The sequence below is a fragment of the Laetiporus sulphureus genome (genome assembly GCF_001632365.1).
Source record: "Laetiporus sulphureus 93-53 unplaced genomic scaffold LAESUscaffold_37, whole genome shotgun sequence".
NCBI lineage: Eukaryota > Fungi > Basidiomycota > Agaricomycetes > Polyporales > Laetiporaceae > Laetiporus > Laetiporus sulphureus.
In genome coordinates, this window is record NW_024468546.1 from 251402 (window position 1) to 277623 (window position 26222).

Below are 26222 nucleotides of genomic sequence, written 5' to 3' on the forward strand. Positions count from 1 at the left end.
CTGTGTGATTTTAATTTAGAGAAACATGGAATGCAGGAAAGAATCAGTGGCACCAAACCCGGACTAGTACCATCCAAGGGCAGGGTTCCACGTATCGATTAGTTTCCGGTCGCCTATGGAACACCGACGGTGGCAGTCTCGCTTATCGACCTCCGAAAGGCAGGGAGAAACCTGATCTACGGAGAACGTCGATGATAAGTACGACCTTCGGATGTGCCCCACGAGGGCCAGTCAATGAATTCTCATATAACGGACCACGGCTCAACGCCAACCTCTAAACGTTGAAACAACATCCCCATTTTTCATGGCGATGACCCAAAACATGGCAGATCTAGTCATCAAAGGCCTGAGACGGCGTTGAAAGCACATGGTAAACACAATGGTTAGGATGTGCTTATGTCAGCTGCTATAGAGGTGCTTTTCGTGCCGCGAACTGGCCTTCCACCACACTCACGTCCTGCGCACCGCACACCGTCTCTCCTCTCTCGTTGCGCAAGCCGGCGAAGATACCCATTCCACAGCCAGGTCTTGCAGCCATAATGGCATCCGACTACAGCGTACCCGTCGATCCTGCAGGCCACCAGCCGCACCCGTACCTGCACGAGCCGCTTCTGTACATCACCGGCCTGCCATCATACGTCAAGGACGAGGACCTCGCCATGGCCTTCCAGGCGTGCGCACCGTTTCGCCCGCATATCCCGCGCGACGGCTCGACGAAGGTCGTTTCAGGCACAATTGAATTCCGAGATCTTGAGAAAGGTGCTTCCCAGTAGCGTCGATTGTGTGCGATCTGCGAGCTCACGCGTTGTGTAGCGGAGAAAGCTCTTGCGACACTGCAGTCGCGCCCGATCCCAGGCATGCAACCCCCAGTGCTGCTTGTGCTGTCGCCCTACCCATCGACCACTCCTCCGACCCCACTGCCACCACCGAATGCTCTGCCACGGCTTGTGAAGCATCTGCCGCCGGGCTTCACTGACTCACAATTGTACGACCTCTTCCGTCCGTTCGGCGCGCTAGCCTCTGCTCGAACCCAGTCTCCATTTGGGAGAGACACTGGCGTGGTGGAGTTCTGGCGGGAGGAGGATGCGCATCAGGCGGAAGAAGCCATGCACTGCGCAGACGTGGAGGGCCAGAACATCGCAGTGCAAGTATATCAGCCAAGGAGAGCCGGCGGCATCGCAGATTTCAATGCGACTGCGCCGACGTTCGTTCCGACGGGCTCTGTGTATCCGTATCCCACACAGGTACGTGGTCTGCCTTAGGGCGCGCACGCCACCCACCGAGCGCGATCACAGTACTCGCCTCCACGTTCCGTACCATATCATCCTCGATCACCTGTTCCTCCCTTCATGCATGGACCTGGACAGCAGGTACAGCTCGCGCCGCTGAGTGGTCCCGGATCGACCAGTCACAGCGGACTGATCGATCCTTGCAATCTGTTCATTAAAGTGAGTTGACAGATGTGTTACATGCGTTTCCTGGTGCTCATGTGTATCAGAATCTTGATCCCTCAATCGATTCGAACAGCCTCTTTTCACACTTCCGCCAGGTTCGTCTTCGAACTATCGTATGTATGCTATAAGACTGAGATCGAATGGACAGTTTGGTCAAATCGTGAGGTAGGCATGGTAGACGGGACACGAATGTACGAAGCTAACCATCTCACAGTGCTCGAGTTATGCGCAATGAGAGCGGCGAGAGCCGTGGTTTCGGTTTCGTCTCATACCAGACACCCGATCAAGGTGTGCCTTCTGATGTCGTACATGCTCTCTCTCAGGCGCTGACCATCCCCTCAAGCTTCGATGGCAATGCAGACCATGAACGGGATCACACTTGGCTCCAAGCAGCTCGTTGTGCGTCTGCACGAGCCGAAACAGCTGCGGCAAGAGAAGCTGGCGGCGCGATTTGGGGGCCATAATGGACACCCGAGAAGCAGCAGTGGCGCAACCAGCCCCACCGCGAGCGAGGCAGGCGAGAGCTATGCAGGCTGGTCGAGTCCGGGTCACCGTCCGACACCATTATCGCCCATGATGCACAGCGAGCGTCTAGACCGGGGAAGAAGGAGCTCGGGAAGCTACTATCAAGTACGTACTAGAATTGTATGATTCTGTGTGCTCAGCCCTTACGGATTTGGCGGACAGGCCGCCTTGTCGGGCACGCTGAACATGCCTATGCAGTACGATGAACTGTCTACTCTGACACCTGTCGTGCGGAAGGAAGTCTTGACGGGTGAACTGAGCCGACGTATCAAGGCCATGAATGTAGCTTTACCTGAGGAGCTCGATGCTGTAGTGGAGTCGATCGTCGGTCTCTCGCTCATTGATGTCGTCCAGGGCATCCAGGATCCGAGCAAGCTTGTTCAGCAAGTGCGAGTCGCCAAAGGCTCAGTCGGAGTCTCCAAGACCTCCTCTCCCGCCAAATCGCCATCACCCGCAGTATCACAGGACTCGCGCAATCTAGACGTGCTAAATGCGACTGCATCAGCGCCCGACCATCCATCGACGCCCATATCCATGCCTGCGACGCTTTCCACTCCTCCGCGCACAGAATCGCCTTCCGGCTCCGTCGCGCCCACTTCCGAACGCGAGCGCATGTTCGCCGCGGTCAGCAAGCTAGAGTCGGCGCGGATCGCCGAGCTGACCGAGCTCCTGATGAGCCTACCAAAGCGCGAGCGTGCTATGTGTCTGTTCAATGTCGAGGTGTTGCGGGCAAAGATCGCAGATGCCAAGATGGTGCTAGAGGTCGACGAGGGTCAGGAGGAGCAGCATGCAAAGTCGGAGCCGCCTGTAACGCCGCAGGCTAGGAAAGTTGCGACACCCTTTGACGTATCACCGAAGACACCAGATTTGTCCTCGCGGGGACCGTCTGCCGCGGCATCGCCGACGCCACCGACGCCTAGTCAGCTGACGTCGTCCACAACAACGTACACGATTGCATCGCTTGCGCGACTTCCTGCAGCAGAGATTATCAGGCTGGCGAACGGCTCGTCTGCCACGGGGCTGCCCTTGCCGAAGGCCGACCCGGCGGTGGTAAAGGCTACAGATGAATTCATGGATGGCCTGACGGATAAGCCTATTGCACAACAGAAGCAGCAATTGGGCGATAAGATGTAAGATATTTCATCTGCATCTGCTTCCGCGGTGAAGGCTCTGCTCACATGTCATGTGTAGCTTCCGTGCGGTCAAGTCGTTTGGCATCAAGGGAGCCGTACGTCGACTTTTGTGTGGATGTTTGGTGCTCGCTGACTATGGTGAACAGCCCAAGATTACGATTGCTCTCCTTGACCAAGATGAGCTCCGTCCTCTCGCACATCTCGTGAATAGCTACCCATCCGTCCTCAAGGAGAAGGCGCTTCTTGTCCAGGCCTCGGTCAGCAAGTGATCACGGCGGCCTGATATCGATCTTCCCATACATACTCACGATTTCCACGTGTCCCAAGTTCTTCCCGTCAAGCGATATCTACTTTCCTCGAAGCATAGCCTCCTAATCGCCGCACCTTCTCAAGGCGGCTCGTCCCATCAATATTGCAATCATATCGGCCGGATGGTCCCATTCATTTCAATTTCACCTCACCTTAGTGGTTTCCCTCTCATCGCTACTCCTCTACTACCAACCGTTGAGTCACGCAATGCACGGTTCTCGTACTTACTTAACGATACATTTCGCGTAGCTACTTGCTTATGACCTTTACGACCTCCAGTACCGTCCGCTCCTTGCTTGTCTCCACGTGGTGCCTGAGTATCAAATCAATGTGTCATGGGTCCACCAATGGCATGATAACGGAATGATTCGCAGCTAGATGCAATCGGTCAGTTAGAGCGGTCGTACCAGAAAGCTATTTTAACGCAGTCAGAGGCCTTTGATCGACCGATCTTTAATGGAAGCAGTGATTGGACGGGCATCAAGCTCAAGCTCGAGTGTCGAACTCCCAGATATATTATGATACCTGCCCAGTTTGGAGATGTTGTGGCACCACCTGGTTGGCCAGTTTATGTGATGCGTATGCTCATGAAGGATGAGCATCTTCAAAAGGCTGTAGTCAATGGCATAATCGCAGATCTAGCACACCAAGGTATTGAGCCCAAGACATACACCCAGTTTTCGTCCTTTGTAGACTCGAAAAGCAGCTTCGGGCGCTAAGTAAGTACTATATAGTTTCTGGGAGGAGCGGAGTTTAGCTTGAACGCTCACAAGAAGCGGAGCGCCGGAGATGGAAGTGAAAACGGCTGGTTCCATATATGTATGAAGCTGGAGCGGTCTCTGCCTGCAGCCTTTGCGTGTGTGAACGACTTTTGTGAAAGCGGGGGACCTATCGACAGCCCCGGAGAAACCATACTCTGCACGACACTATTGGCTACCGCAACATGGTGTGGTTGCAGAAATTCGTCGCCGCCACATGCTCCCCCATAAATAAAATGTGCCTCCAACTTGTCTCCCACACGCTCCTGCAGCACCCAACTTGCCACCTCTCCGCCAACGAAAATGCCTGTCCGAGCCGACGGCCGTGTTAACGAGCGCATCCAGAACTACACCAAATTTTGGCAGAAGGATCTCAAGAAGGATGATAAGGCGGACACGGACAACCGCGTGGACAGCTACACTGATGTCGTCAACGGTGAGCTGGCTTCTTCTCGTCTCCCTGACGCGACTTATGTTTGAGCTAGGCTACTATGACGGTGCAACCAGCCTGTACGAGTATGGCTGGGCACGTTCGTTCCACTTCTGCCGTTTCTACAAGGGCGAAGCCTTCCAGGCTGCTCTCGCGCGTCACGAGCACTACCTCGCCGCGCAAATGGGCCTGCGTCCGGGAATGCGCGTCCTCGACGTCGGATGCGGTGTCGGTGGGCCTGCGCGCGAGATCGCACGGTTCGCGGACGTCACCGTTGTCGGCTTGAACAACAACGACTTCCAGATCGGCCGCGCACGGAGATATACGAAAGAGGCGGGCCTCGAGAAGCAGGTGTCATTCGTCAAGGGCGATTTCATGAAGTTGTCGGAACAGTTTGGCGAGAACTCGTTCGATGCGGTGTATGCCATCGAGGCGACAGTGCACGCTCCTTCGTTCGAAGGCGTGTACGGTGAGATCATGAAGGTGCTCAAGCCCGGAGGAGTGGTGAGTACCATGTATGCTTACAACCTGCGGATATTTATCGTGGTTCGTGTAGTTCGGTGTGTATGAATGGGTGATGACCGACCGATGGGATCCCAGCAACCCTCAGCACAAGGAGCTCGCACGGAGGATCGAGATCGGCAACGGCATACCCGAGATGCGACCGCTGAAGCAGGCACGCGACGCGATGCGCAAGGTCGGCTTCACCGTCGAGCACGAAGAGGACCTCGCCGAGCGCGATGACGAAGTCCCGTGGTACTACCCGCTCGAGGGCGACGTCTTTAAGGCGCAGACTGCGTGGGACTACTTTACCGTCTGGCGGATGAGCTGGAGTGGCAAGCTCGTCACCCATTACGGGCTGTGGTTCATCGAGCAGGTTGGGCTGGTACCGAAGGGTACCTGGGAGGTTGGCGAAACGCTCAAGGTTGCTGGCGACTCTTTAGTCGATGGCGGCAGGACGAAGGTATGTCCTCTATGTGTGCGGCTTGTGTCGGATTTATCGGTTTCTGACGACGCGTTGTGCTTCTAGCTATTCACACCCATGTTCCTTGCTATCTGCCGGAAGCCTTCGAACTAGGCGTCACTGTCATCGGTTGAATGTCGCTGCTCTACGTCGTTCATGTATACCCTGCTAATATATATCGGGCTTTTCTCGGGACGACGTGGGTTGGACATTGATGTATGCACGTTGTGTTCGTGTAGACACCGTCTGCACCTTGTTCAGTCCATTGTTACCGTGTTGTAGATCTAATGGACAACGAGACGAAAAATTATGAAAGCTCATTTGCGATTCGAAGCACAATGGGCCAGAAATGCCAGACTTCCTTCCCTGAAGGAAAATCGCATAAAGCGAGAGATGGCATTCTGGCGTGTCCGTGGCCGCTGTTTCTGCAGTCGTGATGAATGAACGTTGAACGGTAAGAGCAGCTAGCCGGCGCTAAAGGCGTTCTCGCATCACATGATACGATGCACCTTCCTAAAACAGACGTGGCACAAGAAGGCCGGTGATGGCCGAGTCGAGTTTCCCCCCATGTCTGAACGTAAGCCATAGCAATGGGGCTTGTTTTATAATTCTTGTGGCAATTTCTTTGCTGCCTACCACGCCTATAACGTGGCTAGAACGCCTATTTTATGCTATCATTGCATACAGACAGTCAATCTATAGTTCTGGCTTATGATGTTTATGATTTGTGAGCTCCCAGGAACCAGGGATATGGAGAAGTTGAAAACCAAGTGCTGCAGCCGGAAACGAAAACGAAAATAAATCCATTGATGGGATTGCGGGAAGCGTGATCGTGTGAACGAAATGCCTGTACGAGCGGATGAACGCGTACACCTGCGTATTCGTGCAGTAATGCAGCCAACTCTATCTCGACTGTCCTGTTTCTCACCCCATTGAACTGCTTTCGCGATGGATGATGTCGAAATGAAACCCGTTGACGAAATGCCGAACGGCGAGGTCGAAGAGAAAAAGGAAGAGGAATCCAAGCAGCCACTATCTCCAGTCGAGGAGATCAAGTCCAATGTCGCGCTCATCGAGCGAGCGGTCTCAACACTCGAGCCGCGCTTTACGCACCGCGTTCTTCGTACACTTGGTGCGCTGCGCAAAAAGCTGGATGACAAGGTGCTCCATGATGCCATTGATGAGATATACACCAATGGTACGCGGTCACACAATACCTTGCATCATGCTTCTCAGACCATGCTAGCGGACTCTCCGTCGAAGAAGGCTCTTCTCTCGTGGATACCAGGTGCAGCGGAGCAGGAGGGCCTTATGGAAGTTGACTCCGCCCCTCAACCCAAGCACGCGCAGCCGGAACCCGTACCAGAGAGTGAAATCTACTTCCGTCTGCTCATCCTGCATCACCTCCTCGCGTCGCCGAGTGCATACCCGCGAGCTATGGAGCTCGCACATGAGACTATACAGAGGATGCAGTCGCTCAACCGACGCAGTATGGACCCGATTGCGGCCAAAGTGTGGTACGCGCTAGAGCGGACGTACGAGCTCGGCGGAGAGCTTGCTGATGCACGTCCGTACGTCTTTTACCCACTCTCCACGCTTATAGCAAATGTTCACCTTACGCAGTCTCTTCCTGGCTGCCCAACGGACTGCATCATTACGTCACGACGACGAGACGCAAGCGTCGCTCATCAACCGCTTGCTTCGGAGCTACCTGAACTACAACCTCTATGACCAGGCAGACAAGCTCGTGTCCAAGACGACGTTCCCCGTATCCGCCGCGAACCCGCAGTACGCTCGCTACCACTACTACCTCGGCCGAATCAAGGCAGTTCAGTTGAACTACACGGCTGCCCACACAAATTTGCAGCAAGCCATCAGGCGAGCGCCGCCGGCCAAGACGGCGCCTGGATTCTACCAAGCAGTACACAAGCTGTCTGTAGTGGTGGACCTGTTGATGGGTGAGATCCCGGACCGAAGTCTGTTCAGGCATCCGGTGCTGGAGAAGGCTTTGAACGGATACTTCGAGATCGTCAAAGGTGCGTACCGGGTTTGCGTCACCCGAACGGCCAGTAATCTCATAGCCTTGACAGCGGTCCGCATGGGCTCGCTCTCGCAATTTCAGTCCACGCTCTCGAAACACGCTGCGCAGTTCGAAAAGGACCGGACGTACACGCTGATCGTGCGGCTGCGGCAGAACGTGATCAAGACCGGTATCCGGCGGCTCTCGCTCTCGTACTCGCGCATCTCGCTCCGGGACATCTGCGTCAAGCTCCACCTCGACTCGGAGGAGGACGCGGAGTACATCGTCGGCAAGGCGATCCGCGACGGCGTCATCGAGGGCCGTATCGTGCACGAGAAAGGGTGGATGGAGTGCGGCGGCCAGAAGAGCGGGTACGGGCCCGAGGTGAGCGACGTATTCGCGCGTCGGATCACGTACTGCTTGGAGCTGCACAACCAGAGCGTGAAGGTGAGCATCGACGGCTGTGCTATCGCGTGGTTTGGTATAGTCTTTGACCTGCGATGTGCGATAGGCTATGCGGTATCCATTGAACGCGCACCGGAAAGAACTTGCTGCCGCGGAGGGCGCGCGGGAGCGCGAGAAGGAGCTCGCGAAAGAGATTCAGGAAGGTGGAGACCTGGATGAGGATGGTCCGGACTTGGGAGAGGGATTCTGAATGTGACATTCGGCGGTCTGCGTGTATTGCATGAATGTGATCATTAATTTCTTACTACAAACTTGAATGGCGGTTCTAATTTACTGCGAAGAAAGAAAAGGCGCCACAAGGTTCAGCGTCTTCACTTTGGCGACATGACTGTATCATAGCCAGTGTGCCTCCGGGTTGTGCTCGCGATCGTGAAAGAACGTTGCTCTAACGCGCGCCTCGCCAACTCGAAAGACTTGCATTCCGTCACTGATGAGATGGAACGCCACCAACAGTTTCGGAGCGATGCCGAATCAATCTGAGTCAAGAATGTTGCGTCTGCTGAGTACGTCGTCTGCACCAGCTCTTGGCCCTTGACCTGGTCGGGGTGGATGACAATGGTCATGTTCTCTGATACCGCTGAGGAGATGGCCATAAGAATTCCAGGAAACGGGGCAAGAGTGGCATGGTCGGGAAGGGTGAACTGCAGGGAACTGTAGCCGGGCCATATGGGATAAACTGAGGGCGCTGAAATATGAAGACGACCTCATAGCGCAAGGAAATGCACCATAGTGGAGGGTGAGCAACAATATACACAAGTGTTTTATACCAGCTGCGGTGTCCCGGCTGTTCAGGAACTCGATCAGGGCTTGCGACTCCCACTCGAGACAGTCGCACACCAGCTTGCGCAATTGAGGCTTCGGTGAGACGTGCAACCGCCTTAAGTAGGGCCCTGCACGGTGTCGCATCAGCCCTGCACGGCGAGGCTCTGAACGTAGACAGGATCAGACGGAGAGAGATGAGAAGTCAAAACTGACTCTGGGGCTCCTCCCATTGACGTCAGCGCATGCTCGCCGCTGGGCGTACGTAGATAGCCGTGTGCACATACGACCGTGTAGATGTCCTCGTTAGCATCAAAGCGAACATTCTCCACGTTTTATGTTCAGAGTGTCAGGAAAGAATCCAGGGTGGTAAGCTTCGTTCGTTTCTCGAAGTCGCTCTTCTAAGTTAGCCCTTTGAGAGCCAAACTATACTTACATGCCCTCGGGGACGGTCAGCAGGTCAGGACGCTAACGTTCATCCAGACTCTGCGTGAGATCGGGCGGATCCGCCAAAATCTGGAGTTCGAAGACAAACAGGACTATCCCAAGAGAGCTACACAGTATAATGCCGAAGAGAACACGTCGCGAGAACAGAAGAGCTTTGTAGAGGGGTGCAGGTGAGCGCATGCCCCGGTAGAGCCGCAATCTATGGGGTTTTAGATGCACGGGAACAGGATCTTGCATCCGTGACTGAGCACGTCGATGATGTGCTCCCATATATCCAGCGAGGGACACTGTTCCTGGGAGGAAGCCTGCGCCCCGGCGGCAGAACGGCGAATGCAGGCGGGCCGGCAGATCGAGAAATAAAACTAAGAGGAATGCGTTTGATAAAGGCTCGCATATTTGAAGTAACTCGCATTTAATCATGAGCCGCAGATATCTTCATTCCGTGTATCAGTCGTCCAGATAGACTGTCACAAAACCAGGTTCTATCAAGTCAGTTAGTTTTGAAATAGCGTTGATGATGTATGCCAGCAATTCAGTAGCACCTCTAGCGCAAGATATTGGGGGATTATCTACCCATGCGAAGTTGGCATCAAGTATATTCGAGGCCACACGGTCAAAGATTTGGCAGATGGAAGAGCGAGTGTCGGGGATGAAGTGATGAAGGTTGGACTTGCGCCCTTTCGGCAACTGCCGGATGCCTGACGACATCTCACTGGAGACTTCTCTCCGTGATTTCACGCTAGATTACCATATCCGGTTAGCATCATTGACTTTCCAAGCACGAGGCGGTGTTTTGGGTCCCGGATGCTGCGGACTCGCCACTGTTATGTTGAGTCAACCGTACTGACTCAAACGTCATTGGATGTTGAGTGCGGCATGCGCCGCGATCTCAATCTCACAGTCACGTTTGCTTGACCAAACGTTGAATGGGCTCCTTCGGACAACAGATCAAGCATTTTGAATTCGTGATCAACGTTCAATGTCTCAAATAATTGACTCAAGGCTCTCAGAATCTCAAAAATCATCAATCATGGAATCACATTTACACTGATGAAAGCTTCATTGAGTTTGGAGCGGTTCCAGAGTCTGGTTTCATCGTTCGTACTTTGTGGGTCCTTCACACTACACTAAATCAAAATGTATTGATCCAAGTCACCCACATAAAAACTCGTGCTCACTCTTTCTTGCATCATGGATGTTGATGGGTTCGTGAAGCCGATAGCGCAGGCGGAGACTGTGTCCTCGGACAAAGGTGTAGATGAGCAGGCCGAAGGCGAGCGTTCAAAGCCGAAGAAGAGCAAGAGAAGGGAACGTGCAGAAATGGCTCTCGCTGTGCACAAACCACTGAAACGACGACTGTTGTATCATGCCCGTACGCCCGTTCTACATTATGCACACGCTTATCAAAAACCTCATAATGACCTAGACATCGCGCCCATCGTGCCCGACACTCGCATCAAAAGGCCTTGCTGCCAAGTTGGCCAAGGCCATCTCTCAGATCCTCGGTATCGCACCGTCGTCAACCCTCAATGCACCCTCCTTAATTACCTCAGCAAGCTCTACGCCCTTTATCGCTCTCGAAACGCTTGCCTCCAAGTCTGCCACAGCTTCTGCCGAGTTCAAGCTCCAGGACCTGACAACCTCGAGCAAGAGCGTCATGGACTATCTCCGCGAAAAGCTCTCCGCGAAGAACAACCGTGCTTCCGTATTCATGAAGAGGCGTCTGCTGCACGATTATGATGACCGTCCACGGGGTGGTCTAGGGCTGCGAGATCGCGGGTCGAATACCAGGCCAGCAAGGACTATGACAGTCGCTCTAATCGCTAGTACCGTTCCGTCACTGAACTCTGGAGTCAACGGTAGTGGAGCAGTTTGGCGTGGCTGATCCGCGCCACTTCCGAAAACGCGTCACCCAGATCACGTGGCCGCGTTTGACGAGCGCTAACGGACCTCGCCGCGCGTCCGACGCGACCGCAATTGTCTGCACTTCCTCTGTGCCGGAGCGCCCGTATGGCCTTTGCAATCCGAGTCGTAATAGCTGGGAAGGGTGCTCGCAATTCCGTAAAATACACTGAGGAGATAGCAGGAGCGGCGACGGATAGGTCCAGACCAGCCAAACGTGCGCGAAAGGAAAAGACGCGGACATCAGCCAAAGTAGCATTCAAGGATTCGGGAGAAAGTCTGCTCGAGGATGTTGAAAATGAGGTACCGAAATCGAAGCGGGTGAGTCAAAAACCTATGGCTGGCAAGCCCGTTTCTACCGATTTTGCTCCGAAGACTGTAATCGCGTGGAAGATCGGCCCACATGTCTCAGATGCAGGCGAAGTTGAGAATACCATCGTGAATGCCGCGGCAGTTGGGTGAAAGCAAATGTAATGAGGCTACCGTGGTGACTGACTCGTTACTAGTGCGAATGCTTTGCAGTGTTCGACAAGTCACAGCGAAGTTGGGCTTCATCGCCCCTGACCAGCGAGTCTATCGCCTCGCCAAGTCACTCATGAAAGCGTTTGGATATAGCGCATGTCATATACTGCCACATCAAAACTACTTCATAAACCTTGGCAACCCCGACAAGTATGCACTTTTGATTGTTCTTCCCATGGCAAGTGATTGATCATTCCTGCTTGCAGAAAGAAGCGAGAGAAGTCATAACAATACTTTCTGGATGAGTTGAAGATATTCGAAGATCTTGGTCTACATCTTCACAACTTCCAGTGAGATTCCACTGTCACCGACTGTCACAATCTCGTGGCTGACACATCTGACAAAATGTTAGCCCGGGTTCATCCGTCAGCTGAGCAACGGCAGAAGTATCTCTCCTTCATTGCCGAGTGTATCAATAGAGCACGTAAGGAGACTAAGGCAGTGGTGATCATTCTGGAGAACACGGTCCGCTATTTCCTGCTCTGTCTATGCACCTAATCGAGCGAGCGGATGACCACAAGGCCGGTGCAGGAAGTGTACTTGGCCCGCGCTTCTCAGAGCTGGAGGGAGATCATCAAGCAGTTAGAGGACAAGAGCAGAGCCGGAGTCTGCCTAGATACATGTACGTGACTCAAATCTCGACTTATCGGCACAAATTGTCTGAGTAAAAATTTCAGGTCATACGGTCGCTGCGGTATGTAGTATCGGATTTCATACACAAGCAACATCTCATCTCTATCGGTTGTGCAAGGTTACGATATGAGAACGAAAGATGATTGAAGTAAGTTGCGCTACCGCAGGCCCTCAAAAGCGTCGAACTCAATTGACGACGCCTTTGTTGCAGCGACACGAGTGGGTGGCCAACCTGGACCGCTCTCACTTGCATCTCTAACCGAGTTTGGAAGCCAAGTCGGTCTGCAGTACCTCTGCGGCATGCACATCAACGACTCAAAGCTGCTCTGGGAAGCAAACAGGACCAGCACCAAAACGTCGGGCTGTATGTGATTATACTTCATAGCAACGTCTCAGTAAATATATGATCATACAATGCGCCTGCAACGGTGAGCTCGGCCTCACTACCTTTGCCTACATCCTCTCAGACCCGCGCACCAAGGGTATCCCGCTCATCCTCGCGACGCCCGCGTTCGACACCATCGCTTCGGGCAGGATCGTGTGGAGAAAGGAACTGAGGTCCTCAACCTTTTCTCAACCCTTGCGAAGGGGAAGAATACGGACCTGGAGGGGTGGGTCACGGAGATCGCAACGGTGGCTTAGAAAGCAAGCGGGGCAAAGAATGAAAAGGGACGGAAGGTGAGCACCACGAAGAGGAAGACGCGGAAGAGGAATGGGGAGAAGTTGGAGGATGAGGATGAGGGGGGAAGACGGTGAGGATGAACATCTGAAAACGACGGTGTAACTATCGGATTACGAGCGCTGTCAACGCGTCGGACTCTGCGGTCTTCGATACGACGACCAACGTCACATTAGGTCGATTATGACGGAAACATTTCGCAAGAACGCACTGCGGCTGACAGTAGAGTGAGATGATGAAGGCTCTGCGGAGGGGTAGTATCGACGCTTCTTCGTCGCTGGTTCTGGGGCTTCTGATGGTGCAGTGTCCTCATTGTCACCGTTAACTTCAATGATGTTGGCCTCATCCGTGAATGCAGTTTGGAGGCGTTGTGACTGGTTGTCCTCATCGACCGCACCGTGCTTTGGAGATCTCTTTCGTTTCCCTGCCCCTGCTATCCTCTTGGCTTCCTGTGCAGCCTCATTCTCTTCGAGCTGCTGCTTCTTGTGTGTTCTGGTGACATTCGTTTTGGTCCGCTTTGCTTCCATACCAGTATTATAGTCCTCCACGAGCTCTGGATGCACCTGGCGCATCATTGAAGCCGGTATCCACATCTTCATAATGCTACGCGGGTCTGGAGGCAGTTTTATGGCAGGTCCTGCATTTCTGACATTGCCGGAAGGCTCAGCGTGTTTTCCTCTAATGCCCGAGTGGGCCAAAGAGACTAACTGTGCCGGATCAACCTCTACTCGATATTCGAGGATGTTGTCCGTGGAAACATGCCGGCGAGAGCCGACTACCCTCTTGATTAGATTCGAATCATGGACATGGGTCGGCCGAGATGCATGGTTGTCTCCGTTAACGAATACTGCAGTTCGACAGTTAACATCGCTCGGGTTGAGGTATCTGTTGACAAATAAGGAAGGCGTTCCAAAGGCATCATCTCGTGAGGGAGTGAGGGGGCCTTTAATGGTAACACCACCCCGACCAGCTTTGAGTCTTTTTGCCACCTCCTCTTTGTCAGCTTCCAACGCCGCACGTCGAACGATACGTATTATAGCAGCCTCCCATATCAGATCTCGGAACCGCTTTACGATTGCAGACCGGTAGCCCCACTCGTCAAAGTAAGTTTCGCAAAATGCTGCGGCCTCTGGGATATTTAGTTCAGCATTATCTCGTAGAGCACCTCCGCCTTGACGGCCACCACTGGCACTGTTTAGTGGGTTCACATAGCTCCGCAGTAGCTGCACATTTGGGAAGTGGTCCGGTATGTGCAGGGATGGATAGGAATAGCGTAGGAGACCTCGAGCGTTTGTCTTGAGCTCGGTGTTCAAATCTGCACGCCACTGTGCGAGGAATGGAAACAAATCCCGCTGGTCATGCTGTTGATATGCATTGAGGAGCGTGTCGCCGAATCCCAATCGAGCCAATGCATGAGATATCTGAGGACCAAAGCCTCTCAAGCCCTAAAACATCCATTGTAATCAGAATTTGTGAGTCACGTATAATGCTTTGAAACTGTTTACATTGCCATAGTCCCCCCCGGACAAAAGGGCGAAAAGTATCAACCCGCCTCTGGATAGAGAAACATCCGAATGAGTGCGAATTAGATCGATGGTGTACACCATGACATGGTGCTGGCTGAGCTTTCCTGCTGAGTTGAGTGCTGGATATGCCTTATTTCCCGATAGATTGAGACTGGAACTGGACACAGATGGATTTCAGTCTCAGGCAATGGCCAGGCGGGGAATGGACGCACTTCCTTATGATAGTCCGAGCACCAAAAACGAGGGCGTCGACGTCATCAGTCATGACAGCATCTATTACCCCAGTCTGATTGAGGTATGCCAACTCGGCTTCAGCCTCTCCTCGTGCCTGGGATAGAAAATCAGCTCAGTTACAGGAGTTTGGTGCCAGATACTCACGATCCGCCATTCCATCCCGAAAATGTCAAGAAGTTTTTTCAGACCAGCAGTCAGCTTATGAAAGCCTGACTTGCCCACCCTGCTCCCCCTCTTTATCTTCGGCCGCTCAGGACCATCCAACACAAAGAGGAGAACGAGAGGAAGCTCTGCTAGACGTCGCAAGCGGAAGAACAGCGTGCGTAGTTCGGGGTTCTTTCCACCCTTGACGTGGCTAACATGATAACACCATATACTTGCATCAATTCCTACCCAGTAGGCTCGCCTTCCTGACTCGTTCTCCTCAAAGCCATCCACGACAGCGAGGTGTGTTAACGAGCGTGACTGCCCCGCCTTGTGCAAGATCTGCATGACAGGATGTGTTCATCGAAGTCTTATAAACTCTTCTCTGAGACTCACCTGCCATAATCCTTGCACGCCCATGATGCGAGTACGGACGTGGTTCGGCGTAAGAAGGGCTGATCTATATGTGGTCTTATAGATGGATTGCAGGGTCAAGGTTAAAGTAGTAAGGATGAGAACGTCGAGTCGACGAAGCGTGAGTGTGTCAGGTCCTTTTAACGCGACGGAAACATGATCGCCAGACATTGCTTTACAAGAATCTTGAGTCAACATTCAAATTTCAAGAGTCAAAGTTCATGGAGTCAGACGGACCGGTGGGAGTGATTAGGATTGACCCGAGACCGAGACACATAAAGAACGACTTGGGTCATATCATGTAAAGCCGTCATTCATGATGATCTGTGTCGAAGTTTTGATGATCAAAACTAAGAGTATTTCACCTCGGACTACGAGCCACGTAGTACTGACGCACTAAATTATTGACTTTGGTCATGCCATGTTGAGCAGCCGTCTCCAGCATGTTCGTGGACTAGGGTGAAACGGCCAGAAAATGTGTCTATCACATCAAAACATGGTGCGTTTCTGATATTTCGTACAGGGGTAGGTAGCAGGAATCGCCTTGATATGGAAATGCCGCGGCAACTGGGAGATTTAATCGAGTAGACCTAACCTTACGAATGCTTGCGGACATTAACGCGAAGCCGTGTATACGTTCGTATGACAGCCCGAACAACTTGGAAAGTAGGGTCAGAGTAGCAACGATTGAACTCGCACTTCTTCTCATTGGTGAGCTTGTCAGATTGCCAGGTCAGCTTCCCACCTCACGAAGTTACCCTAAACGGAACACAACATCACACAAAACTCTCTTGCCACGCGTTCTGCACTCACCCCAACTGCTTTTTTGTGGTCACAAAAGCCTTCTCCCGAGTGATGAAGGTGAGCACGACTTTGGCGAAGAACTCGGACGCGTGCCGCAGCTTGAACTCGAGCGCAGTCCGAACCTCGGTAGGGAAGCCCATGTAGAGCGGAGCGGGAGGCACCGACAACGCAGCTTTCGCGTGCTCATCGAGCAATTGCGCCCATTAATATAGCTTGGGCAATCCCTGGACATAGACCGCTGACGAATCGAGACTGAAACCAGCGTAATAGAACATATTGATCAGTAGCATTAATATGAAAGACGCACTTCTTCCCATTGGTGAGCTTGTCAGATTGCCAGGTCAGCTTCCCACCTCACGAAGTAGCCTAAACGGAACACGACATCACACGAAACTCTCTTGCCACGCATTCTGCACTCACCCCAACTGCTTTTTTTTGTCACAAGAGCCTTCTCCCGACGCCCAGCTTCTTCCCGAGTTGCCCACAACTCCATCGCACGCGCTCGCAAACTCTTCCAACTTCATCGGCCACTGCTCGTCCTCCTTTCTTCCAATGCTGCCAATCCCTAGCGCCATTCTGCTGCTCACATTCCCTGCACCGAAATATTCTACGCGCCAACACTGCAGTTCGTCCAGCGCAGAGCATAGCACCTCTACCACTCGAATCTTCTCCGGGATATTGGTGAGCTTGCACTGCCCTGTGACCACACCTCTTGCGGCACATGCAGCCAGCGGGTGATATACGCGCCCGCCTTGGAAGTCATCGTCTGCCGGAGAAGAAAAGTCATATGGTGTGTTCTTCGCATAGGTTATGGCCAGGCCAGCGGCGCAGCGGGTATGTTTCCGTAAGGTATTGGCGGCGGACAAGTGGCATGATCATCGTTGGGCCCAACCGGGGCAACATTAAAGCAGTGTTGATCGAGATCAGAGGGGATACATTAGGGTCGAGGCGAGAGGGAATCGACGGTTTTCGCGGAGCGGAGGCGTCATTGGGCATGGTAGTTGCCCCAGATGGGAAGTAAAAACCTGAAGCTGTGGATGAAGAGCGGCCCGGCTGCGATGATTCTCTGTTACGTGAGCCAATGCCCAAACTCAACACAGTGCTTGCAGATAACGCGGATGCTGTTAAACGGCCGTATTCGGTATCGAGGTGGCGGAAGCAGTGGACTCTGTTGGTAAAGAGGTGTTCGACGGTACAATCGAAGTCTTATGCCGTCGCGGCGAGATGGTACCCAGGTGAGGAGATGTGTTGATCAACGATGGCCTAACCGCGGGTGCTGCAGCCTCTGAGCGCACGGAAAATTCTGAACCACCTCTGGGCCTTGGGGTCGTGAGCTGCGTGGCATTATGAGGCGAGGGTGACTCCGAGGCACTCCCAGTAACAGGTGCAGCAATACGAGCGTTTATCGGTGAACCCGCTGAAGATGGCAAAAGAGGCAATGAGTGTGACTCATGGGAGGTGACCGATGATGTTCCAGAATGTAAGGACACTCTCGACTTTGACGGAACAGATCCATCGCTGAGAGCGGGAAGTGGTGTCGTCTCGCTTGGAGGCGACGATAGATCCTCCATCCTCTCCTCCTGCAGAGACGCTAGGCGGCCTGCAGGACTTGTGCACGAATGGCTTGCAGAGCTGACAGAATCGCCTCTCCTTCGGCCGCTTTCAGACGCTCTCAAGTGACCTGCGGATGTTGGCTCTGCAGTCAATTCCACAGCAACATGCGCTGGCACCGGAGTCAGCGGTGGCGATTTCGTAGGAGGTGGGGCAGGAGGCGGAAGGGAGGATGACGCACGAGGTCGCAGACTGCTCCGCACAGTATGCGCCCTTTTTGGTAGGCTGGTTGATACAGTGGGTGTCGTAGAGCTTGCAGTGCATGGACGTGAACTACTACCAGCGCCAACCCCCGGGGACGCTGTCCGGAAAACTGAGTATAGCACAGTCGACATGGACAAAGCAGTGCCGATCGCTTCCGCAGCATCCACCTCGTCATCACCTGAGCTGTCGTTATATCTAATAGTGTCTGCAGGGTAGCGAAGTCCATCACGACTTCGCGGGCGTAGATGTGGCTGAAGATGCTGGCGAGAATTGGATGACTCTGCGGAAGGGGAATATGAATGACGGTGAGGATGGTCGCGTCGAGTCGGTGGACTGCGACAAGGACGACGCATATGCCGAGGGAGGCGATGTTGATGGCAATAGTATGCTGTATATGAAGCTGAGGGTATTCATATGGTCCGCATATGTATCATGCTATTTGTTGGGTGGGGATGGAGGGCATACAAGCGCGATTAGATTGTGAATGGTTGCTATCCACTTATATCACTTACGATCGACTTCAGTCGCCTGACTTCCTCTTCCTGCACTACCATACTTCTCCGGCTTCCATTCTATTTTCTATCATTTTCCATGCTATCTTGGCCCCTCGTGAAGCACGACCGGACGGGACCGCTGTCTCAACAATACAGAGCCCCGTATTGGCAAAGCGAAGGAAATCCAGGGTTATTGCCTCCAGACAGAAATCCCAAAGAGTTGTGGGGCGAAGAATCGAGCCCACTGTATGCACAGCAAGGAGGCAACAGGCAAAGTCAACACAACTAGAGGGTGGACATAAGCAGAGACGAGACAGACGTTAGGTACCGATTGGCGCTCGATCAGCTCGGCACGATGGAAGTGACTGTCGAGATTAAGGCTGTTGCAGTGATGTATACCGGGACGAAGATGAAGATATGTCGCATGAGATAATGAGCAGGACGGTGGAACAAGAGAGCGGGAAAAACCAGGATGAGAAGATCGCCTGCAGCCACCGAAACGGAGCGGGCGCTTGTGAGCTTTCGTTCCACGGGCTCCAGCCTTCTTGTGCTCATTGCTGTCGATCTTTGTCAGGGCAGGATCCGAGAACTGATCAGGATGTGAGCGGGGTGCTCACTGCTCAGTGTCCAACTGTCTGATGACGCCCGGTGGCTGCATACGATTATTCTTTACTCCCAACGCGGATCGGAGCACGTGGGCAGACAGCAAGTGGCAGGCGTGGCGGATGACCTAGCAACAGACAAGATGAAGAAAGCCATATTTGCAGAGCGTACAGACTGCGGATAGGACGGTGACGCGAGGCCCAGGGAGGAACGTTATCGCTGCTGGGGCGTCTTTAGGCTTGACGCGCACACGTGACTGGGACACGCATTTCGAGTGGACTTGCCACATGCTGCACCAGTCTCCTAAGTGCCCTCGGTTCTGATGCTGCTATTCATCCACTTCGTCAGTACCTGGTACCGCACTTGGTCTTTAGAACCACAACTGATCCTTGGCTGTTGGCTTCGGGACGGTATTGTCATATGCATCAAGACCATTCCGAGAGCTGGATGTTCTGGGAAGGAAATCATGTCGTTGGTCCCCAATCCCTCGCTTCTCCGAATGCAAGACTTATACATTGACATTCACAGCTCCCGCAACTCTTATCGGTTTGCGGCTTGATTTATTGCATTTTCTGACCATGCTAAAACCCGCACCCCAGAAAGTCGCGTCTACGGGGCATTGTTCCTGCAACATGTTCACCGAACGTGTTTCCCTTCACGGATTTTATTTCCTGTGACATCTCATCACCACCCCGTCACATTGCCTTGCCCGCCACCTGCCTTCCCCGCCGCAGTATGGTTGGCGCCTTGCGGCACCGTAGAACCGATTGGTCCATCAGCTTGAGGCCTGAGGAACTGTCGAAGCGTCGTGTACAATGTGCTGTAGCACAATAATAGATTGATTGCATACATCAAGTACAATGAGATACCGATCCGTGAGATAATGAGCAAGATACCGGAGGAGGTGTACGTCGATGCAAGACATGACAGGGACAAGAGTACGTTCTGCTATAGATGAGTAGAAATAAGTATCGTCACGACTCGTAAATCATCCCTAAAGCATATTGCCCGACTTGCACGATGTCTTCAGGCCATTTTCGCCAACATACGCTCATCGAGGTCAACTTCGGCCTGAAGTTGAAATGGACAGGATAAGATGCTCAGACACCTCTGCCGTATGTCACATCGAACGCATTGCTAACACTGGATCTGTGTTCGGAGGTCGTTCTACGAGCCATAGCCCCAATGGCTCCCGAGTTCTTCAAGACCCAAACCTGCTCGGCCAGATCCAAGACCTCCTGCGGGTACCGGACATAGCTTCGACCCAGCTCCGGCTGCATAAGCGTGGCTACATTCGCATAAGGCGTCCCCGTATTGAATACGGTGTCGTGGCGCGAGTTGTCAGGTAAATGCACTGCAGCTTCTGCATGGCCAGCAGTTGTGATGGGCATGTGCGGCGTGGATATGATATTCCCAGTGCTGGTCCCCAAAATACCATGGCTCCCACTCCGGTCGTCAGCGTAGTGCTCCGTCCCGTAGTGAACAGACCCAATTGGGTGCACATAGCTTGGACGAGAGAGCTCCGAGGAGTCATTCCGGTCCTTGACGTCCTCCTGTATGGCTTGTGCATCCCGCCCCGCTGACTGGGTAGAACCAGAGGGTGCCCTCTCCGTTATAGCAGCTCCACGACTCGCCCCAATCGATTGCTGGGAGGCGAGGGACTTGCTGATTTCTGAGCTGGCTGCAGCTAGAGGCTTCGCGGGTGTCGGCGGTTGGACATGAATCTTGAGTGTGCTGACGTTATGGTGTGCTCGCGTCTCTCCCGACGTCGTGTGAGATCCTTCATCGACTTGTCGCCGCTTTCTTGCAGAGCCTGTACGTTCTAGATCTGAATGAATCACTATGGGACGATGTAAAGAGCGAACAACTGTACCTTCGGCTTCATGTTTTGCCTGTGCCTCGAATGACCCCAGCCCCGACGTCGTTTTGGATCCTTCCTCGATTTGTCGCCGCTTTCCTTTAGATTGTGTACGTGCCACTTCTGAATTCAGCACTATTGGATCATGTGAAGAGCGAGCGACTGTACCTTCCGCTTCATGTTCATGTTTTGCCTGTGCCTCTGATGACTCGGGCCCAGACGTCGCGCGAGATCCTTCGTCGCCCTGTCGCCACCCCACTGCAGAGCGTCTCCCTGTTCCATCTATCCATTAACAAATCTAGACAGCCTGCCAGTAAATCACTTCACCTTTCAGTCCCTTGTTCAAGTCAGAAGGATCGTGAACCCCAGACACTCCGGTGCTTGAATTTGCTGCAGTACGAATTCGTTTGGAAGGACCAACTTGATCGTCTATTTGTGCCTCCCGCTTCGCGCCACGATAAAGAACAGATGCACAGTTATGCTCTGAGGCGGAATTGTCGGCTTGATGAGTGCTGGTATAGACAGCCTCATGATCTTCTCTTCGTGCGATGAACACTTTGAGGCAGGGTCGACCCTTGCGTGCGGTATCAACACCTTGAAGAACCAAGGAGCCATTATGAGCTGGTCCTTTGTCACCTACGAGAGCATAATGTCAGGAATTGATTGGGTGAGTGGGCTGGAAGTCGTATCACACCTATCGAAGAATGCTTGTCCACATGGATGCGATCTTCTGGGGGAGCCTCAATGAGAGCGAAGTACAAGCGATCAACCTGGGTGTGGTCAAGACCTGCTAGACCAGCATTGTCATCATACAGAATGGTCCACGGAACGTCATCTGGCCAATTAAAACATGCCAGGCCTAAATCAAACAAGGTTGGTAAGAGATGTTTGCTGCCTCTATATTTCTCAGTCATGCCGTTCGTCCCTGCAGGAAAAACAACATTGTGTCAGTGAACAAAAAGTCCAACAGAACAATGCGCACGTAATAGTTCTTCAAATGTGCCCTCTATTTCGGACAAGGCAGCATGCTTCCCTTTGGCTGAGACGTCTGACAGCCAATCGACATGCTCTGTGGGAGCAATCAGAGGAGCTCCTGTGTCCGCACCCATGTTCACACAATCTGAAGCAAAATCATTGTGGATGAGAGTGGAAGACATAATGATGCGGGCAGTGGAGTGGTTGTGCCTGGCGCAAGGTAAGATACGCCCAAAGCAACGACACGATGATGTACCAGACATGAGCTTTGAGATGCCCAATGGCTTCATCGGTTGACGCGTGGGTGAGCTTGCGTAGGAACTAGGGGAAGGTGGCTGTCAGCATCGTAGACTCGGAAACGGCGCCAACCGTGACACGTACTCCCTCACTTTCCGACGATTCGTACGCCATTCCTATCCCGCCATCCTTCACGATGTTATTCCCAGCCATGATCAGCACGGAATGCAATCCGTGATTCTCAGCAAGAGCGTTGAGCTATAGAATTCACAGCTTAGAACGCGAATATATGAGAGAGAACCGCCACTGCAGAACGTACCAAGGATGTCAGCCTTTGCGTGAAGTAATTTGACAGATGCTCGCGTTCTTGAGGCGCATTGCCATCAATGGCGATGTCAGACATTCTGTCTTCAAGCTTGATGATAGATGGCCACGTCATAGGATGGGTGCGTCGGAATTGTCGCCAACAGTTGTATATGTGATCAGCGTCATTGCTCTCGTCTATCATACCAGGCGTGAGTTGTAGGTAGACACAAGGGTTATAATGTGACGGAGAGCAGTACGCACTGTCATTCGTGGCTGCGGGCACTCGGCTGGATTCTTCCATGACGTGTTCCGAATAGTAGCCTTCATAGAGTTTATACGCAAGCTGCTCCTCCTCTGAGTCCAGTCGGTAGGTGTCATAGCGCGCAAGCACGTCCCCCAAGGATATGTTCAAACATTTTGCGACAGCCTGAAAAGAGGAGTCTATGAGCTCGAACTCTTTCAGTATGGTGGCGTTGTCGCCTCCATCGCCGTCATCATCGTTATCGTCATCGTAGGAGTTCCATTCAGTGTCAGCAACCCTTCCTTCTGGGGCAGGTCCATCAGGATTGCTACCGTATTGTGCGCGGACGTCTGCCTTGCTCGATACTTGATCGACGCTTCTGAAAGGCGTACCTCGTCTTTGGCCTGCCGTCACAACCGATTCCGCGCATGGATCCTCCATGATCGGCATGAGCCCTTTCAACCCAGCCCTCATAGAAGGGCGACTGTCCGATTTCTGAGGGAGGCCGCGAGAGGGACTTCGTGAGAGATGGCCGGTCGCGTGGATATTGGGCGAAACGAGGCTTGCGGCCGCTTGACTGAATCCGTTATCTGCGGGAAAATTTTCTGTGGTAACCGACAAGCGTGCCGAGGACCCAGTCTCCACAACAGAGTATCGACCTTTCTGTATTGTTTTATGGCGAGCAGGGATGTCGGACGTGGCAGGTAGGCTTGCAGGCAATTGACCGCACGACAGCGTAGGACTTTGAAGTCCACCGGCAGTTTCAGTTTGCTGTTGTAAAACGAGCTTCTGCTGGTTGTCTAGTTTGCCCTGCAGCATGCGAGCTGTCGGTGTCAATGAAGGCGGACGTGGAGAAGTGCGCATGTCCCTGTTCTCATGATGGAAGTTGCGAGAAGGATCAACCGAACGCTGTATTACCGTCGACTCATCACTGGTAAGAGGATCCGGTTGCGGCGAGCTTCCATCGTCTTGGCCAGGAGAACCTTCGTCATGCGGGGCTGGGTCCTGCTCGTTCTTAAGCATTTGGGCGGATGGATGTAACGTTCGCTGAGCACGAGATGACTTTCGTGTCTGTTTCTGGCCAGCTGCACTGCGCTTCATGCTACGACAATTGTGATCAGTGCTTGCCGATAGCCAATGGCACGATAACCTACACCGTAACATGCACGTGGAGTCTTGAGTGTCGCTAGCGAAGTGAACAAGGTAGCAAACCAGCGCGTTCAGCCTGGACACGGCGTGCATTCATGAAGTTCCAGCGTGTCGTATACGGTTCGAAGTACATACCTTTGTCGAGAGCGTTCACCCCAAGGTGTCTGTTGTACGTTCAACTTGACGGCGAGGCGGAGACAGTACTATTTGATGATTCCCACGTCGATTGACTAAATTCTGCGAGACTCGCCGTTGACGAGGAATAAGACGAGGAATAAAACGAATAAATGATGCTCTGGAGGGAAGACGGGACAGCAGTCAACAACGCGGAAGCGCTCGTAGGTGGTAGTAGCTTCCCACATCGAATTAGACCTAGCATTACAGCTATCATTCAGATCATCACGATCATCGCATCCATCTACATCATTGATTCATTCCTCACCAGCACGGAGATCGTCTGAGCCTGCCAGTCCAAGTACGACAGAATTATCTGAGTGCGTCACGCGGCGATAAGGGCACGAACCTTGAACCTCGGTCAATTGTTTCAGCAGGCGATGGATAGACCGGTTCCGCAATCTCATGGTTGGGTACAATGGTCCGCCAGGCGTCTTTCTGATTCGCGTGTGTGCTTGGCATATGACATACAGCAGTAAGTACTCTGCAGTACTGGACTAGCGCCTATATGGTTGGCGCGTGCTTGGCAGTACTCTCTGCAGTACTGGACTAGCGCCTATATGGTTGGCGCGTGCTTGGCAGTACTCTCTGCAGTACTGGACTAGCGCCTATATGGTTGGCGTGTGCTTGGCATACAGCAGCAGTACTGGACTAGCGCCTATATGGTTGGCGCGTGCTTGGCAGTACTCTCTGCAGTACTGGACTAGCGCCTATATGGTTGGCGTGTGCTTGGCAGTACTCTCTGCAGTACTGGACTAGCGCCTATATGGTTGGCGTGTGCTTGGCATACAGCAGCAGTACTTGACTAGCGCCCATATGGTTGGCGAGCAGGACCAGGTGAAGTCAAGGCTCTTGCTGGCACCGCGCGCCATTGCCGGGGTTTATTGACAGACAAATTGCCTGAGTGTTTGCCTAGTAGTGAGCAGAGTTCCGTACTGGCCCTATATTTATTCATGAAGAGATAGGAATAATTTCTACAAGCATTCGCTTTCCTGCACAGAATATATAAATGACGACCATCGACTATCGTAAATCCTTCTTCATGGCCTCCGCTAACCTTTCTGCTAGCCCAGATGTGCATGCAAGTCTAAATTCGAGCTCTGTCGCCCAAGAGAGATGCGCGAAATTCCGATAAATGTCCCAGAGAACGGAGTGCGTTCTTGGCTTCAAACCAGTAGCACGGATACATGCTTCAGAGGCTGGCCCGAAAGCTTTAATCATCCCAGCTATCGTAGGGAACTCGACCTTATCGGTCGGTGCTACAGTCCCCAGAGAGGCATTTGTTATGTGAGCGCACGCCCTTGGATCGTCTTTGCCTTTCTTCGTGATATCTGCTGCTGGCGGCCCCACGGTTATGGTGGGCTTTGCAAGCACAAAGCCTTGAGCGACAGGCTCGGAAGAATCAACGGCCATGCGAGGATTGTTCTTTGGATTGCTTTTGCCCCTTTTAGCGGAGCTGGACGATTGCGACGAAAGTGCAGTTTCATGCTTCATCAGGAAAGAGCTTGGCATGATGGGTTCGGGAGAGCCAGCTACCACGGACGGTGGATGTTTTGAATTGATTCTGCCTCCTTTCCTGGTGTCGAGAGCTCCCGGAAACATCTTCGCGGGATGGTCGGCGGGTGCAATAGTTGGTATGATGAGCTCAGTAGGACTCGCGTCCTCGTGAGCTGGATTGGAGCTAGATTTGCCTGTCTTCGTGAAACTAGGTGCCAGCGATGATTCAGCATTGGACTGTTGTGCATACACCGAGGAAGGCGTGAAGAGCTCGTGAGTGTTACCGACGGCGTTGAGAGATTTCTTTGCGACGGATTTGCCTCTCCCCGTGGGACATGATACTTGCGGCAATACGGCAGTGGAATGCTCCGCCGGTGCAAAGGTTGGCAAGGCGAGCTCATAATTACCACAGATCGCCCCGGCCGATGCTCTCGGGATGGAATCACTTGTCATCGTCGAGCTGAATGATTGCGGTATAGAGGTACCATGACTGTCTGCCGGCAGTAAGGATGGCCACATAAGCTGGAGAGAATTAGGAACCGCGCGAGATGACCCTTGCGAGTCGGCATTGCTATTCATGATCGGACTGCTAGTTCGCGACCAAACAGGTGTGAGACAATCGGTCGCGGGTAAAGATGTCATCGATGAGATGGACGATATCGACGACAGGACAGAGAGGGAGAACGGGTGCATATTTGAGCGTACTGTGAGATATCATTAGCTCAGCTACCACAATCGATACGAGATGGAC

At 53.0% G+C, this 26222-nt stretch overlaps 12 protein-coding genes across 12 annotated transcripts; 5 read left to right on the plus strand and 7 right to left on the minus strand.

Moving 5' to 3' along the window:
* Positions 1-288: 288 nt before the first annotated feature.
* LAESUDRAFT_728848 (uncharacterized protein) lies at positions 289-3853 on the plus strand. Its single transcript, XM_040909523.1, has 10 exons — positions 289-759; positions 814-1244; positions 1296-1448; positions 1499-1549; positions 1603-1619; positions 1669-1742; positions 1798-2084; positions 2142-3109; positions 3171-3207; positions 3259-3853. Exons 1-10 carry the CDS (start codon positions 540-542, stop codon positions 3379-3381), a joined length of 2361 nt encoding a protein of 786 aa, XP_040761566.1. The 5' UTR covers positions 289-539; the 3' UTR covers positions 3382-3853.
* A 426-nt stretch (positions 3854-4279) lies between these two features.
* LAESUDRAFT_814472 (uncharacterized protein) lies at positions 4280-5689 on the plus strand (the record flags this gene model as incomplete). Its single annotated transcript, XM_040914585.1, has 4 exons — positions 4280-4615; positions 4665-5113; positions 5166-5573; positions 5640-5689. Exons 1-4 carry the CDS (start codon positions 4483-4485, stop codon positions 5685-5687), a joined length of 1038 nt encoding a protein of 345 aa, XP_040761567.1. The 5' UTR covers positions 4280-4482.
* An 801-nt stretch (positions 5690-6490) lies between these two features.
* LAESUDRAFT_704202 (diphenol oxidase-A2) lies at positions 6491-8248 on the plus strand (the record flags this gene model as incomplete). The annotated part of the gene is made up of 5 exons (XM_040906541.1): positions 6491-6771; positions 6820-7144; positions 7197-7609; positions 7664-8040; positions 8105-8248. The coding sequence occupies exons 1-5, from the start codon at positions 6522-6524 to the stop codon at positions 8246-8248; spliced, it is 1509 nt and encodes a 502-aa protein (XP_040761568.1). The 5' UTR covers positions 6491-6521.
* A 41-nt stretch (positions 8249-8289) lies between these two features.
* On the minus strand, positions 8290-9125 carry LAESUDRAFT_326799 (uncharacterized protein). Its single transcript, XM_040902031.1, has one exon. The coding sequence runs from the start codon at positions 8962-8964 to the stop codon at positions 8530-8532; it is 435 nt and encodes a 144-aa protein (XP_040761569.1). The 5' UTR covers positions 8965-9125; the 3' UTR covers positions 8290-8529.
* Positions 9126-9262: 137 nt separating this feature from the next.
* On the minus strand, positions 9263-9924 carry LAESUDRAFT_728851 (uncharacterized protein). Its single transcript, XM_040909524.1, has 2 exons — positions 9807-9924; positions 9263-9746 (listed from the first exon to the last, which is right to left on the minus strand). Exon 2 carries the CDS (start codon positions 9532-9534, stop codon positions 9286-9288), a length of 249 nt encoding a protein of 82 aa, XP_040761570.1. The 5' UTR covers positions 9535-9746; positions 9807-9924; the 3' UTR covers positions 9263-9285.
* A 531-nt stretch (positions 9925-10455) lies between these two features.
* On the plus strand, positions 10456-11149 carry LAESUDRAFT_761671 (uncharacterized protein; the record flags this gene model as incomplete). Its single annotated transcript, XM_040912958.1, has 2 exons — positions 10456-10644; positions 10691-11149. 2 exons carry the CDS (start codon positions 10456-10458, stop codon positions 11147-11149), a joined length of 648 nt encoding a protein of 215 aa, XP_040761571.1.
* A 125-nt stretch (positions 11150-11274) lies between these two features.
* Positions 11275-11916, plus strand: LAESUDRAFT_761672 (uncharacterized protein; the record flags this gene model as incomplete). The annotated part of the gene is made up of 3 exons (XM_040912959.1): positions 11275-11624; positions 11689-11838; positions 11895-11916. 3 exons carry the CDS (start codon positions 11275-11277, stop codon positions 11914-11916), a joined length of 522 nt encoding a protein of 173 aa, XP_040761572.1.
* A 1251-nt stretch (positions 11917-13167) lies between these two features.
* LAESUDRAFT_738134 (PIN domain-like protein) lies at positions 13168-15324 on the minus strand (the record flags this gene model as incomplete). Its single annotated transcript, XM_040910858.1, has 6 exons — positions 13168-13325; positions 13398-14445; positions 14506-14683; positions 14739-14854; positions 14905-15246; positions 15301-15324. 6 exons carry the CDS (start codon positions 15322-15324, stop codon positions 13168-13170), a joined length of 1866 nt encoding a protein of 621 aa, XP_040761573.1.
* An 803-nt stretch (positions 15325-16127) lies between these two features.
* On the minus strand, positions 16128-16885 carry LAESUDRAFT_738135 (uncharacterized protein; the record flags this gene model as incomplete). The annotated part of the gene is made up of 5 exons (XM_040910859.1): positions 16128-16304; positions 16353-16374; positions 16430-16475; positions 16565-16814; positions 16844-16885. 5 exons carry the CDS (start codon positions 16883-16885, stop codon positions 16128-16130), a joined length of 537 nt encoding a protein of 178 aa, XP_040761574.1.
* A 361-nt stretch (positions 16886-17246) lies between these two features.
* LAESUDRAFT_761674 (uncharacterized protein) lies at positions 17247-18068 on the minus strand (the record flags this gene model as incomplete). The annotated part of the gene is made up of 1 exon (XM_040912960.1): positions 17247-18068. One exon carries the CDS (start codon positions 18066-18068, stop codon positions 17247-17249), a length of 822 nt encoding a protein of 273 aa, XP_040761575.1.
* A 1650-nt stretch (positions 18069-19718) lies between these two features.
* Positions 19719-24381, minus strand: LAESUDRAFT_715979 (uncharacterized protein; the record flags this gene model as incomplete). Its single annotated transcript, XM_040907211.1, has 15 exons — positions 19719-19854; positions 19904-19982; positions 20143-20874; positions 20908-21174; positions 21220-21528; positions 21587-21817; positions 21875-22077; positions 22124-22188; positions 22249-22362; positions 22424-22605; positions 22672-23753; positions 23936-24003; positions 24114-24172; positions 24243-24263; positions 24324-24381. 15 exons carry the CDS (start codon positions 24379-24381, stop codon positions 19719-19721), a joined length of 3606 nt encoding a protein of 1201 aa, XP_040761576.1.
* A 616-nt stretch (positions 24382-24997) lies between these two features.
* LAESUDRAFT_761676 (uncharacterized protein) lies at positions 24998-26050 on the minus strand (the record flags this gene model as incomplete). Its single annotated transcript, XM_040912961.1, has 1 exon — positions 24998-26050. One exon carries the CDS (start codon positions 26048-26050, stop codon positions 24998-25000), a length of 1053 nt encoding a protein of 350 aa, XP_040761577.1.
* Positions 26051-26222: the final 172 nt, after the last annotated feature.

Bases quoted from the DNA above. Each gene is read 5' to 3' on its own strand.
- LAESUDRAFT_326799 (XM_040902031.1), bottom strand. From the start codon at position 8,964: ATGCGACACCGTGCAGGGCCCTACTTAAGGCGGTTGCACGTCTCACCG.
- LAESUDRAFT_728851 (XM_040909524.1), bottom strand. From the start codon at position 9,534: ATGGGAGCACATCATCGACGTGCTCAGTCACGGATGCAAGATCCTGTT.
- LAESUDRAFT_728848 (XM_040909523.1), top strand. From the start codon at position 540: ATGGCATCCGACTACAGCGTACCCGTCGATCCTGCAGGCCACCAGCCG. The intron at 1,245-1,295 runs GTACGTGGTCTG...GCGCGATCACAG, and splicing joins TGTATCCGTATCCCACACAG to TACTCGCCTCCACGTTCCGT. The intron at 1,449-1,498 runs GTGAGTTGACAG...CATGTGTATCAG, and splicing joins CTTGCAATCTGTTCATTAAA to AATCTTGATCCCTCAATCGA.